The sequence below is a fragment of the Filicampus tigris genome, chromosome 10 (genome assembly GCF_054856515.1).
Source record: "Filicampus tigris isolate MCC_2025a chromosome 10, RoL_Ftig_1.0, whole genome shotgun sequence".
NCBI classification, from domain to species: Eukaryota; Metazoa; Chordata; class Actinopteri; order Syngnathiformes; family Syngnathidae; genus Filicampus; species Filicampus tigris.
In genome coordinates this window covers 23,497,785-23,513,312 of record NC_141226.1, presented here as the reverse complement: position 1 = coordinate 23,513,312, position 15,528 = coordinate 23,497,785, and the positions used below count along the sequence as shown (strand labels likewise).

The window sequence follows — 15,528 nt, the reverse complement described above, 5'->3', positions numbered from 1 at the left end:
ATTTCTAATCACACACTAGTGAAAAAAGGAAGTACTGTATCACGGATTATTTGCATTTCCATTCATTTGAATGGGAAACATTACCTTGATTTATGAACAGTTGAGGTTACAAATAGAATCATGGAACCAATTAAGTTCGTAGCTTGAGGTTGCACTGTACTAATAAACTTGGTCATGTACCTGTCTCAGTAAAGCAAAGTCCCGCTTCCCTGCTGTTTTACTGTAGTGTCATTAGCTAGCTTTCTAGTCATCCTGTAATTAGCTATGTGTATTTTGGCCTTTTGGGGGTGCATATGTGGAGGACTTAACATAATTCACATGGTAATGTTTGGTAAATAACTAACAATTGGTATAGTAGTATAATATTTTACGTTTTGGTAGCAACTTGGCCAACACACTGCAGTCAATGCATGCCTCAGCGTCTTTCACCAATTGTTATGAGAAGCGGGGGTGTTGTCCTCCCCCGACGCGCCAAAACAAAAGCACATCACGGTTGACAAAGCCTACCAAAACAACACGGGAGCTAGCTTAAGATGACTGAGGAGGGCTGTTGTTTCAAGGCCGCCCCCTCATGCAAGAACACACAGAGGGGCTTTTGCCTTACTGTTTCATATCAGTCATCACAGGTACCAGACGTGCCAGACAAGATGCTAGATTTTTTTTCCTTATCAATGATGCTACTGAGCACGCAAGTCCCAAGTTAGAGGGGCTAAGTGTGAAAACACACCCATTAACAACACTGTGATGACTCTTAATTAAAAATTGTTTATGCTACATTCACTGTCTTTTCTTATGGTCTGTATTAGGGCAATTCATTCTTTTACCATACTGCAATTCACACCGAAGATCTATGACCCTTTTGAAACTTTAGTAGGTACTACAAGGTACTTTTTTGACTACCTTGTGAGCTGGCGTTCTAAGCATGCAGGGACTAAAACTTATGCAGGCCACACATGCTAACATTAGCTTACCTGTGATTTACCTTAATATAAGCCACAGTTTTTATTTTTTTCTGCAGTGGTTAGTTTCTAGCTTCTCTCAAATTAAAATTTGCATCCAACAGCCATGTCGAGTACATACAGGAAAGGTAAAACCAACAACAACGCACATATAGAATAGATTAGCCTTGACAACAACACAACACTAAGCAAAACACCAAATCAACTATAGATAACATTGCTGTTGCCGGTTTTAGCCTCAACCTTGCCTTATTGTTTAACATTCACAATAGTATGTAACTGTTTCTCTTCCAAGGTATTTTGATGATGGCTCTTCTTCTTCTGTGGTTGACATCTCGCTCACGGTAACATTGGCGCCTCCCGGGGGTCATCCACCGACTACTTAAGCCTTAGTTATTGCGCGAAACAAAACTTTGTGTAGTCATGGCTTATTTCAATAAAACTTTGATTATTTTCACTGTCCACTTGAATTGGGGCCAAGTGGAGCAGTGACGCACCAGATAGAGTTCAGTAAAATAAAAAGCATGCTATGCGTGGAATTGTGCGAGTTAGCGCACCTACATTCACAACGGCAACAGTATCGGCCGGGGCTGTTTTGCCTTGGCACAGGTCTGTACTCAACTGAGCGCAATTGTGGTTGTCATCATGCGCATAAAACCACACGGTTAGCATCTGCCAAATCATGCAGAAATTCAATCAAAGGATAAATTAACTGCAATTGAGTGCGTTGTTTGCAGCTCTATTGACCCAATAACCCAATCTGTTGAAGGGCGGGATGTAGTGGAAATTGTCTGGCCGCCCGATTACTGAGATTTAGCTCAACACCTCACAAGGGGATTGATACTGTATATAATTTTAAAAACATCTAATCAACTCCGTGGGGGCTTGTTGATGTAGTGGATATACTCCGAGTGAAGTGGCCTAATCCTTCCCGCCTGGCACCGCTCCAGTAATGCGCTCCAGGGTCTTTGCACTACGGGGAACAGTCTCTCCGTAAACCACAAAACGTTTCGCGTAAAGTGGTTTGTTGTGGACATTAAAGGACGCAGAGTAGCGACATTGCTCATTTGTCAGAGTTTTTTTTTTTTTTTTTGTGAAGAAGCGAGCAGCTGTAAGACAAATGGAGTCCATGTGCATATTATGTCACGCGAGAGTTAGCGCAACCTATTTTTATGGAACGAAACACTGCAAGGACTCTTTTTTTTCCCCCTGCAGGTCTTTGGATTTAATCACGAAAGCATGTGGTATTGGAGCGCTTGCACCACCAGGAAATTAACTTTGAGTGCAACGAAGCATTGGTGTTTAAGCCTACCAAGGCAATTAGGGAAGCAACAACAAGGACTCTTTCGAGCACAATACATTTTAACACTGTGGGAGTTTATGAATCTCTACAACTATTAAGTGACACTTTCCATCAGCTCATCTTTAAATAGCACAAATGCAAAAAAAAAAAAAAAAAAAAAAAAAAAAAAAGACATTTTACAGCGCTGATGAAACAACACCCAGGAGGTGATGTCGAGCTCGTAATGTGCCGGAACTACTGCAAGAGACGAGATGACATCTTGTTTTCTTCCCCCGCAACACCCAGTCAAATTATAGCGCCAGCAGCCCCTAGCATTGTAATTCACAGCTCAAGAAATTACACTTTACAAGTGCACGACAAGATAATTTGCTGGTGTATTTTTGCACCATGTCGGAAACAAAGCTTTAGGCGTACACAGAACTACCCAATTGAATATTTTCCGAAGCCCTTACAAAGAACACAGGGGGTAATTGTCTTGCTGTGGTGGGCGACTTTGTTTTTAAGGATCAACTCGCCATAATGTAACCAGCACAGATAACCTGATTATTATTGCTGACCACATCCCACTCTTTATCATCAAGTTTATGGGCCCCTTATCAAAGTGACAATGAGTTCAGTACCCGTGGGTCTCCCACCAAGAACCCGCTGTAAGGATTTTACCGCTCATTTGGCCTCAGCTAGAATGGTACAGATGGCATTCACAGACATCAAACCTCAACGCCAAAGACCACATTTTTGGAGGCGGTCCAATAAAAAGCATGAAGCCACTCGACACAACAGTACGATGGGATCATGTTAACAAGACTTTCGCCACCTGGCTAAAATCTTCTGGAAGTGGATATATGCGACCAGCCAAAATGATCGCATTCCCGTCGACAAGACCTGCTAATTCATGCTAACATGGTAAAACTGCAGTGAATTCTGGATGCTGGTCAACCGGGTTGTAAAAACAATAAAATGCTTGATTTCTAAAGGGCAGCATTTAACTTTCTTAAATGGGAAATCAACCCAAACGTTTTTTGTTTTTTTTCAAGATTATGTTCCCAGCAATTCCTGATCCACGTGGTATTTTCACAAAATAATGTGAAATACATGTTAAGACGCCCGGTAAACAAAAGCTTTAAATTGTGAAGAAAACCTCCTGACACTTCTCTTTGAGAAGATCCGGCATTGACAATATGCAGTCAAAGTCACTTTCCTGGTTTGGGGTCTGGACTTTTGATAATGAAGTGTTGTCAATGGGCAAAAATGTCCTCCGATATGCAGACGAAACAGGCTCCTCCCACCTCAAGACAGAGACAAAAGGTTTGTTCAGGACTTTGTTTCCTTTTTGAAACAGACGCATCTGTCTTGTGTGTGACCTTAACTTGCCATGTCGACATGACTTTACAACCCTGTGTCAACACTGAGGAGAAAGGCATCCCGGTTTAGTCAATGGCTTTCATGCTGTCAAAGGCCTTTTTGTACTTTTTTTTTTTTTTCTTTTTAGAGCTTCATCCAACAGTCATGCATGAAAAGCTGTGAATGGTCACTTTGCTCATTTGAGAATTGATGATGAAGATACAGGGTGGTGGATCCTCTGAAGTTCTTCAGAATTTGAAGCGTACCTTACAAGACGTCAATCCAGCAACAGATGATTGGCTCTGCGCATGTGTTTTGCTTTTTCTTTTGCTTTTTTTGGGGTGACACTCACCCCAAAGTCCAAAGGATTTTATTAAATTTGAGCATCGCGGTACAAATTTGATCAAAGTTAAGACGTTTAACGCTGGTTCATTTGAACAGCCAAACATATTTTTTTTCAAGAATATGTTCCCAGCAGGCCCACGAGTTGAAACACGGCATTCGGATTCATTTTGCATTTGTGGAATAAGTGTTAATCCACTCGTTTTTTGCCATCTCTGGGGGCGGCCATTTTGTCTTCTGTCGACTGCAAATGACATCACAACTGCTCACAACGACCAATCACGGCCGAGCTGTTTTCTCAATCTGAGCCGTGATTGGTCATTGTGAGCAGTTGTGATGTCATTTTCAGTCGACAGAAGACAAAATGGCCGCCCCCAGAGATGGTAAATGGTCTTCGGCTAAAAACGAGTACATTTTGCTGCTTCGTTTATATTCCACAAACGCAAAATTAATCAGAATGCCGTGTTTCACCTAGGAAACATATTCTTGAAAAAAATTATGTTTGGGTTGACTTGTGCTTTAAGTTTTCGAGACGGCACTTATGTGTTAACACATCCACCCTCGCCGCAATTGAATACTTGTTGCCCAATCCGGCCGAGTCAGTCTGAGCCTGTCAAGATTTTACATACCAGACATTGTAGAAATGTGATTTCAAGCGATAGAGCGGAGGCAAGATGTTTGAAATGGGGCTGACGAATCAACATGTCATTTTCATCCATCCAGGAACACAGCAAATGTGAGAATTCCCGCAGAAACATTGGAAAAGTTAACAACAATACAATGCGTGAGTCCGAGCGTTCCGTTTACAAGCCTGTGGGCCACACAGGAAGAAGTGAGATGTCTCGGACATCAGCTGCTGCGGCTTGAAAAAGCTTCGGAGATGTTTGCTGAGCCATTGTTCTCCTCGCTGCGTGAGATTCCTCTTCAGGTCGTGAAGAGATACTATCACAGCTTGCCCTAAAGGGAAGCGGTCACACAAACATCGCACCGCAAATAGCCATTGTGGACTAGTTGAGCACCTTTAGCTTTCCACTTCTCGTCTCAACTTGAAGCATCAAGATTAAATAAGATCAAGCGTAAGTCAACGTGGCAATTTGACACTTTCCGAGTTGGTATCATTGCATAACAGCCAAGATGGCTTCTGTGTGACAAGACAAAAACAGTCCAAAAAGGATCTGCCAGCCAGTTCGGGTCAAACCCCCTCAAATCCAAAGTCTCTCAAAGAAAGAATTGAATGGAACTCAAGATGTATTGTGAGAGGCAAACAGCAGAGGCCTTATTCTGCCTTTTCTTTAGCGCCACAGTACACCTGATGAGACAGGAAGATAACCAGCTTTACCCCCCCCCCCCCACTTTGAATCCCTTGCTTTCCACTGGGACAAATACTGGGAATCGTGGAAAGGCCATAAAATGGAGCGGGTGGCTTTGTTACTACGCCGTACAAACAAAAGACAGCAATCTGTTCAATGAGTAACCACGACTTATTCCATGTATACACAAACTAAAGAGTGTCTGCGTTTTTGTGATGTGTTTGCACGGCACGCCAAGCAGATATGCTCAACTGTAGCGGAGTGGAAGTGCTTTATCTATGTATGCAAATGACGCCGCTATCTGCTAACTGGATTTCCGCAAACAGAGGCCGTCCCAAAAATAGCCTCAAGTGGCCCAATTGATCAAGCCAAATAAACGCTTCCCAAAAATAGGAGGCTCGCTTTTCCCGTCGGCATGAAAAAACAGAGTCCGTGTTCAAAGTCTCCTCATCCAAATTTGCTCGTTGATATCATCGCTTCAGGAGAAGGATACAAAGAATTTCCATGGCAATACAGTAAATATACCCTGGAGCAATATTGATGGTGGCAGCATGATGCTTTGGGGCTGTTTTTCCTCAGCTGCAACTGGCTAATAAGTTCGAGGGAATTAAATACTGTCCCCCCGCTACCCCCCCAAAAAAAACAATCAACCAATGTCAGCAAAAATACTTCAGGCTTCTATTAAAAGGAAAATCAGAGAAAGCCTACTTTGAGGTTAATCAGAGACACTTGAAATGTTGGCAGGTGTGTACTGACTCCAATCCAGTTATTGGTTGCACCCAGTCTTTCTTTCTCCGTTCTCGCTGTTTCGCCGCATTTGATTTGAGACGCCACTTTCGCATGGCACTTTTTTTTTTTCAAAATGATTCCAAAAATACATTTGTCCAAATAAAGATGAAAAGCTTCACTTCTTCTCTCTCCTTTTGACGACATGGAGTTAGTACGCGGCTGCAGTAAACAGGTTTCAGATACACTCGAGAAAAGTACCCAAAACTGCGAAAGGACACAGCCACTATTGTCCCAGAGTGACAGCAGAATCCTTCACCTCCACTAGAGGCTGGTGAAGGTTTCTGAAGCTACACTGTTTTTGAAGCTGGGAGGGGGTGGCAGTGAGAAATGATCATCCAACTCCCACTGGCCCAAAGCGCAAAGCCACATTTTGAACGTCTGTAGCATATGGGCGTCTGGCAAGTTCATCAGGACGAGCGGCAGCTTCTCCGATTACGCGGGATCGTAACCTTTATTTCACTGCGGACATCCATCTTTTCCCAGAGAAAATGCTTTCATGAAAAGCAAAGGCCTGGTTTTTCATCACTGAGAGACTTGCGAGTGACAAGGAATAGTTATTGGGGGGGGGGGGGGCGTCACTGAAGTGAGCTAGCTGCAGGGTGAATTTTTGCCATCGACATTTTTTGCTCCAATTCCAGAGGAACCATGCTGAAGAAGCTCACCTTCTCATCTTCTATATTCAAATGTCATCGAGCTTCGCCGCCATGCTCCGCCCCCACGCGCGAGGATGAAAACAATTCTTTTTTTCATCAATTTCACATCTGGTCTAGTATATGTAGTTTGAATGTAAATGCAATTGGAGAAAATCTGAAGCTTGTGGTTAAAGAACTGACAAAACTAGGGGAAATGACCCTAAAATGTTGGCTTCCAAGCAAAATGGCTGACTTCCTGGAGATATATGAATGCGTCAATTTTCCCGTCAGGTAAAAAAAGGAGGTAACTGTAATCATCTTGGTTCATAGATGCTGTTGCCAAAGGCATGAACTGCTGAATCCATTTGAAGTGGGTTGCTAACCAAAACAGCAGCACAAAGCCAGTCTGTCGGATAAATTAATATGTGGAGTCATAACGCAAACGAGTTCCCTGCTCAGTATTAAAGGCGATCGAACGTTATGCGTGGACCTCGATTGGAATTTTCGTAGACTCTGGTCGCTTCACAATTTTGTATCATGGCTAGCCAAGAGATTTGTTTTGCGCTCTCTCATTTCTTGTCATTTCTGTTTTAAACCCAAGCATTACTTGACATCAAATTGTAATATATTGATACAATTCTTAACTATGACTCCAAAATGTCTCAAAATGAAGGCCACCTACTTCCATCTGCAACTGAGTAAATAAGTGCCGCCCCAGCATTGGTATTTGGAAAAAATATCGTAATCCAAAAAACAATGGAAATCATCTCAATAAAATCAAAGTGTTGGCCTGTGCTAAAGCTAACAGGGGAGTCTCGCTTTTAGGGATTAAGGATTTAGCCACCGACACGGCCCTCAGATTAGTTTCATCTTTGACGGATTATCCCGCCAACCGCTCGGTCAGACTCTCAGCAGGTTCACCTCGTTGCCTGCACTTTTGAGAGACCATAAAAAGAAGAGTTTTTATAGTCGCGACTGCCTACTCTCGCATGTCATCTGGGGAAATAACCGCCGCAGTTATAACCCGCGGTGAAGCTGCGGGTCACCGACAGGCTTACCGCAAATGATGGCGGCCCATATAAATGGGCACGCATTCACAAAAAGAGACTGACGGGGGTTCAAGAGCGGCACGGCTCTCCAGTTCTACCAAACTCAAGCACGACTTTACACGACCATTTTTGAGAGAGGAAAAAAAGCCTTTTCCCAACGTGTTGCCAAAAAAGTCTTGATTCCGCTTCAGCAAGCGTTCACAATGTGGATGCTGTCTCTCGCACACGGACGTGGCTCAGCTTCAGAAAACAGGTGAGCCGTGATTGGTCGTTACCTGAGCGACTGTGATGTCATTTTCAGTCGACAGAAGTGACAAAATGGCCGCCCCCTGAGATGGCTAAAAATGGGTGCATTTTGCTGCTTAAAGCGGAAGTCGACCCTAACATATTTTTTTCAAAGAATATGTTCCCAGCAGGCCCACTAGTTGAAACACGGCATTCGGATTCATTTTGCGTTTGTGGAACCTAAGTTAAGCGGCAAAATGCACTGGTTTTTAGCCATCTCTGGGGGCGGCCATTTTGTCTTCTGTCGACTGAAAATCACATCACAACTGCTCACAAGGACCAATCACGGCTGACCTGTTTTCTGAATCTGAGCCGTGATTGGTTGTTGTGTCATTTTCAGTCGACAGAAGACAAAATGGCCGCCCCCCGAGATGGCTAAAAACCAGTGCATTTTGCTGCTTAACTTATCTTCCACAAATGCAAAATGAATCAGAATGCCGTGTTTCAACGAGTGGGCCTGCTGGGAACATATTCTTGAAAAAAATATCTTTGGGTTGCCTTCCGTTTTCATTTATATTCCACAAACGCAATATTAACCAGAATGCCGTGTTTCAACTAGTGGTCTTGCATAGATCATATTCTTGAAAAAAAAAATCGCGTTGACTTCCCCTTTAAAGAGTTTCTTCCACACCAAACTCTTGCAAGTAAGCCTTGACTGAGCAGGAAAAAAGAAAAAGGCCTTTCCTGAGATGTTCCCACAAAGACTTCCTTCTAGTTCAGCAGTAGGTGCAATTTAGATGCCAAAAATGTTTCGGTCTGACATCTTGTTGCAATAACGTCTTTGGGGGAAACCTTGACAAAGCACATTAAAACATCTGCTCAGTGCTAAAAATTGACCGCAAGCGGGCCCTCCATCTCGTTGCAGATGGAAATTAGGCCCGATTGTGCTGCTCTCTCTGCTCTCAAACACTGCTGACCTTTTTTGTTTAGAAGTGCAGATATATTTAGGAGCTCTGTCCTTGTTGGCTACCAGGCATGTTGTATTTGTGCAGCACTACTGTGCACATAAAGAGGGAAGAACAAGCACTGGATGATTCATACTAATAGGAACTTGTCATTAGGAAGTACGGTAACACTCCTGGTCACTTTCTCTCCTGACATCTGGCCTTTTGAGGCCTCTGACTCACCCAGTGACCATCAATCTCTACTTGGAAAAAAAAAAACAACAAAAAAAGACCTGATATTATTCCAACTAGTGACTGTTAAGATTCTCAGAAGTGGATTTTTTTTTTTTTTTTGGGGGGGGGGTTCATATTCAAGAGCCACGTCATACAGTCACAGGACAACACAAGGTGCATAGAGAACAATCATAGTGCTGGGATTAGAGCGAGATTAAGATTCGATTCGATATGGTACGGCTTAGTTCGAGAGGGTATGAAGTCATGACTTTTTTTTTTTTGGAGACAATTGATATACTTTTGAATGAAGTTGTCAATGCTGTGAATGGGCCATTTCCTTCTAAGATATATCTCTCCAAGAAGAGACATTTGGCTCAACTTTTCTTTCGCTTTCCCGCCATTAGCGCAGCATGCTAATGCTCACCTTAACTTCATGCATTCATGATATTCCATGCTTGCGGCTAAGGATGTGGCGCAAACTGCGTGTGTTGTTGCCTCGGGCGAAAACTTAAGCCCGGCAACACTTGCATAAAATCGTTACTTGATTGAGGTTGGATTTTTTTTTTTTTTTTTTTTGAGGGGGGACCAAAAAAACCTCCAAACAGCAGACATCACTCCTCTACTTGGCATAAGTTCTTCTGTGCCGTCATTTTTCTAGTAGTTCGGTGTGTTAATACCGGCAGTGACACTGAACTGCAAGATGGTGCTGTAATGTTTTATATTTGATACAGAGCAGTGAATGGATTTTGTGAATCGAACTGACCTGTTCCTGTCCGGGATCACAATTCTCTCAGCCACGACCAAGAGTGGACATGAACTCTATGAACTCGGCAGGCAACCAAAACGTCACCAGGCAAAAGAAACGCAGCAATTATGTTCTATGTTGCAACTTCTGCTAAGCTAGCTCATATTTAATTTCCAAGTTTAATAACACATTACAAATTGCAATTGAGACCACAGATGATAATAATAATACTAAAGTTTTCCTGGTTGTAGCCTATGCTGATGAGTATTTGACCAAATTCTTTGATGGACTTGCGGTTGTATATTTAAAAAAAAAAAAAAAAAAAAACGTTCCAATAAATTTATTAGTATTTCCATCCTTAGTATCTTACTGACTGTTAAGTGCTTCATCATCAGTTTTGGTATATAAAAACACAAGTTGACGCCAGGCAAACGTTAAGAAGTCATCATAAGACACAGTTCAAAGCCAAAGTTGAAAAAAATAATAATAATAATGAAGTTGGATAACTCTGGTGGATCCTGGCTGACTTTGAATAAATATTACAGTCATAATAGTGCTGACGATTTCTGTGTGCTTTACTTGGGGGCCAAGACTAGGCGTAGAAATTAACAGTCACCCACAAAATAAGATGAAATTTCACCCCATGGGAAACTTTACAGACTTGACGAGCGACTCTTTTCGCATGCGGTATACGAGTGGATTTGTGTACAAGCAATAAAAGTATGTGTATTAGGGCTGCGCAATATATATTGAAAAATATCACCATTTCCATTATGGCCCGGGCAATATGCATATCGCAGAGACGTGAAATAAGTTTCATATGGAATTGTGTGCTTTGATTTTATTTGACTTTGACCAGTCAGATGCAAGCTTAGATGTGAGTCACCGTCCAATAGATGAACAGTATTTAAGACCATTACAGTTCATTTGCTAAGAATACCCTGAAGTTGCTTATTTTGCAGCAAGGAAAACATTAGCTAAGAAAAACATCATTTCTTTCGCTAAATATCGCAATAATATCGATATAGCATGTTGTATGTTTTTCCAATATTGTGCAGCCCTAACGTGTATTACAATAAACAATATCAGATTTATTATGCATAAATGATTTGGTCTTGTAGGTTAGGCTTACCGGTACATTAAACTAAAGTGAAATTAACTTTGAATTAATATGAAAGTGTTGATAACTAACTTAACGCTTTGGCTTGTAGTATTTTAAGCATTCATGACAAAAAAAAAAGAAGTTTGCCATAAAGATAAATCAGATTACAGCAATAATGCAAACAAATCTGTGGCTTTATCACTTCAACTTTTCATGTTTTGTGAAACAATTGTGTCAACATCTGTACTGCATTTTTTAAGAACTTATCGAGACACTATATGAATAAATGGCATTTACATACATAAAAAATAAAATTTACCAATAAACCGAAATGAGGCATTTAACCGCAAAAAAAAAAAAAAAAATTGCAGCCTTTGCGATTTGAAAATTACAATCGGCTTAGATTATAATGATGTCGATTTAAATTTGATTATTGTTCAGCCCTAGTGCAAAGGGAGACTTTTTTTTGTCACACCGACTGCACTGGACCTTCTCAGATTGCACAGGTAGTGGTAGGTAAGCATGCATACATCTTAACTTCCGTATCTTGTCAATTGTGCAAAAGATGCATGCATGCTGACGCTCATTTCCATTGTATTTGCAATCAGGCCAAGCGGTAGAAGTGACTCTCAAGATAATCAAAACAAAACAAATCACAATTGCACAATCCGCCATTGCGGTTCGAATGTTCCAAAAATGCGTTTGGTACAACTTGGACCAGTCAGCAGCGAGACTGTGAGAAACTTTTTCCCCCAGCGCCACAAACGTGGACTTTCTCAGGCTGAGATTTGCCTGCCAGCCAGCCGGCCCGTCGGCCAGTCGTTCCTTCCTCCTCCTCCTCCTCCTCCTCCCTTCCCCCCAGACATACCTTTCTTTTCGGCCACAAGAGAGGAGCACAGCAGCGAGGTGACGGCGAGCCAGACCAGAAGGCGGCGAGCCATCGTCCTCTCACCGCCGCGGACGCCGCTACCGAGAAGGTGCCATGCCATGCTCCCAACTCAAGCGATCCAAGTAGCTCCAGCGTGTCCCGCGTCCAATACACGCGTACTTCTTTTCTTTCGCCTTTTTTTTTCCCCCCCCTGTTCTTCTCTGCTAGAGACTGTCCGACAACTTTGACAGCTCCTCCTTCTAAAACACTCACCAAGCAGTTGGTCCGCCAGAGGCGGACGACTCGCGATGACGTCACAAGAGGCAGGGACACGCGAGCCGCAGGTAGGCGCGCGCACACGCGCTCCTTCTCCCCCGCCTCCTCCCGACTCCCCCTCCTTCCCCCGCTGCTCACAGGATACTTCATTTACTACACATGTAACAGGGCCAGGAAAAAAGCTTGGAAGTACTTATTGTACTACATTACAATTAGGCAAAATCTGTGAATTGATACCTTACGTGTTGTTTTATGATGATTTATTATTATCCTCCATAACCAAAGGGTGGAACAAACGTGTTCCCCTACTTTAATAATTCATGTGGCACTGCCTCTTTTAAAGTGGAGGTCAACGCAAACATTTTTTTTTCAAGAATATGTTCTATGCAAGCCCACTAGTTGAAACAGGGCATTCTGATAAATATTGTGTTTGTGGAATGACTTTTTTTTGTTTTTAATTTATAAGTTGAAGTATTTTGATTTGTGCTGTTGTCGTCAGGTATGCAGAGCTGGGCATTCCTACGTGACCGACCGGTCCGTCTATCGGTCAGTGACGGACTCCCCGTATATATTATATATTTAAAATAGACGAATTAAGCATAGACGGAAACCCCTCATAATTTATCAGAGGTGCCAAGAGTACTCACACTCTCTGGAGTTTGTAATATTTGTTATTTGTTAATTTATGCCTTGATAAATATGGTCAGAGAAAAAAAAATCTGCAATCTGTGGCCCCATCTTGTGCCTCTAATTTGATATACTGTACCAGAAACCACCATGCCCTACGAAAAACAACCAATCAGTGACAGTAGGAGTGACATACGCACACTCACAGGCACACTCACCACAGCCTCATGAAAAATATTAATTGAAACTGATAACATTTAGTCTTATGGTATCACAGACAAGGAGTACAAAATTACATGTATTTGTATTCAGATTTTTTTTTCATAACAAAGTTCCCACAATATTAGGTAAGCGTCAGAAAATGTGACTCATTTGTGCTCGAGTCACTAGCTACTCTCTAAACAAATACACTACAACCCTTTTGCTAATGGATGCCACAGCTAGCAACATGCTTTTGGCAGTATTAGCTTCTGTAAAATGGATACCACTGTGTTAAATGAAGGAAAATGTGGAAGCCTTGAAACTATGAAACTGTATCTACCATGAATGTGTGAAGTGTTTTTTTTTTTTCACGCAACAGTGGTGACACTGTTCAAGAATGCAATTCAAACAGCTCCCAGAACTGTTTATGTTCCGCCACATTTGCAAAGGTTCCCGCAGAAACATGCCCTGACCTGTTGGTTTTTGAAGGGTCACGGAGGTACCTCGAAACAGTGAAACAGCGTAAGAATGATCATACATACTAAATGCTAGGAGTTCAAATGAAGAAACATGTCTCTTAGACAACGTTATTAGGCTGCCAAGTGAGGCGAAAGGTTTTGTTGTCGCGTGCGTGTGTATGAGGGCACGGGGGTTATATACAGTATCTCTCTATCTCTATCTCTCTTTCTCTCTCTCACTCTCTCTCTCTCTCTATATATATATATATATACATATATATATAAAATGTATGTGTATGTGTTAATGAAACTTTGCCATAATCGCAGGGTACTACAGTACATTATATACAAACAAGCATTCTACTTTATACTGCACCAGTGGAGTCCTACTGTCCAAATGACATTTTTGGTTTTGTATTGATGAAAAAGATGTCAATGGCCTTAAATAAACTTTTACTACATGAACATTTAATTTTCAGGAATCCTCGAAAGATTTTAAAATGGTTGTTACATGTGTTTTTCAGTCTTAAAAACAGCCTGGAGCGCTAGAGAACAAACTGTCAAGTAGCAATTAATTAGGTTTAATTAGAGAAGACCACCTCGTATTTCACCAGCTGCACCCCTTAAGGAAATGACTCTCCAGCAACTGCTCTAGGCAAATATTTGAAAAGCAGTGATGGGTTTTAATTCGGAGTACACGCACACACTGTTTGTTGACTCTTTACGCTAATAGAACATACTAACGCCTACAGCTCGGACTCGCATCTAAAATCCGCGTTGGCTATATTCGTTCACCATTTAAAGCCGTCAGTCCTGAATCAACTCACTAACACATCATAGTCCCCCCCCCCCCAAAAAAAAGAAAATCCAATTTGATCATAATGGTAAACGGAGCACTATAGCGCTTTATCTATTATACACCATATGTTGTCCAAAGCAATTTACCAAACCTCAAAGAAACTTTTTGTGAAAACATATCATACACTAACGTGCTAACACAGCCGCGTCAACTTTTGAAAAGGTTTTCCTTTTTAGTTTAAAATAACATACTTTAACCTTCAGGATCCCTCACCGACTCACCGTACAGCGGCCAACCTAGTGTGTTTTTTTCTGGTAAAGTTTTAAATGCATCCGTGTTCTGCGCTACCAGCTAGCTAACGCCGAGCTAACCTGGCACAGACATACTTACGCCCTAATTGTGCTACATTTGAACCGTTTTCGGTATTGTTTTTTTTTTCTTTCTTTGTTTCTTGTCTTGTTGCTCGGGGCTTGCCAGGGCATGACATCGTCATGGCGACCGGTCAGCCAAACACACCAACAACTCCAAGTTTATGAATGAATAAGCCTGCATCGACGCTGACGGAATTTCACGTTCGGTCCCTCAACCTGTCACATCCTGTTTGAAAACACTCACTGCAACTGTTGAGTAATATGGGTTTCGGCATACGTCATGTTGTATCATGCATATTGCATGTTGGTTGTAATGCTGTAACTTTTGAAGCAAAAATTCCCCCCAAATATTTGGATGAAATTGTTTAATTTTTGAGGGAAAATTTCCCCCTATTTTTGCTTGAAGTTATTGATTTTTAAGAAGTATTTCACCTACATTTTTGGTTGTAATTATTTGACTTTTGAGAAAAAAAATTCCAACCAATTTAGGAGATGGGCTAATTTCATTCAGCGCACTCATTTTTTGCCGCAAGTAACTGATTACTAACTAGTCAACGCCGCGCTCTAAACTTCATTGGCATTCTTTAAATATGTCAGAAGAAAACTTTAACATGACAATTTTAAGATGCCACCCCAAAAAATACAAAATTGAAGCCTCTGAGTTTCCAAGAATAGCGCTCGACTCTTCCAGTAAAAGGCCTGTCCTCTCCCTGAGTAAAATGTTCAATAACCACATGAAATGACGATCAAACGTCGGACCGTCAAGCAGACCGTGAACGCATCCTGACATCTTTATGGTGTGAAACGATCCAGCTTCCTTTTGCTCTGTTTTCGGACGATTGGTATACAGATGGGATCAGATTGCAGTGCGTTCTGGGGCCCTTTGGGGTTCACAAGCAGGCAATGGCTTGCAGGCAAAATGCTCCAGGAAACACCGCCATCGTGTGGCCACT

At 41.9% G+C, this 15,528-nt stretch overlaps 1 protein-coding gene across 3 annotated transcripts in view; it reads right to left on the bottom strand.

Moving 5' to 3' along the window:
- Positions 1-12,110, bottom strand: part of egfra (epidermal growth factor receptor a (erythroblastic leukemia viral (v-erb-b) oncogene homolog, avian)) — a 46,898-nt gene extending 34,788 nt beyond the window's left edge. For all 3 annotated transcript variants that reach the window (XM_086042740.1, XM_086042742.1, XM_086042743.1), the window contains exon 1: positions 11,844-12,110. In XM_086042740.1, the coding sequence (XP_085898866.1) occupies positions 11,844-11,964 (121 nt within the window). In that variant the 5' untranslated portion in view covers positions 11,965-12,110. The remainder of the gene's footprint in view (positions 1-11,843) is intronic.
- Between the last annotated feature and the right edge of the window lie 3,418 nt (positions 12,111-15,528).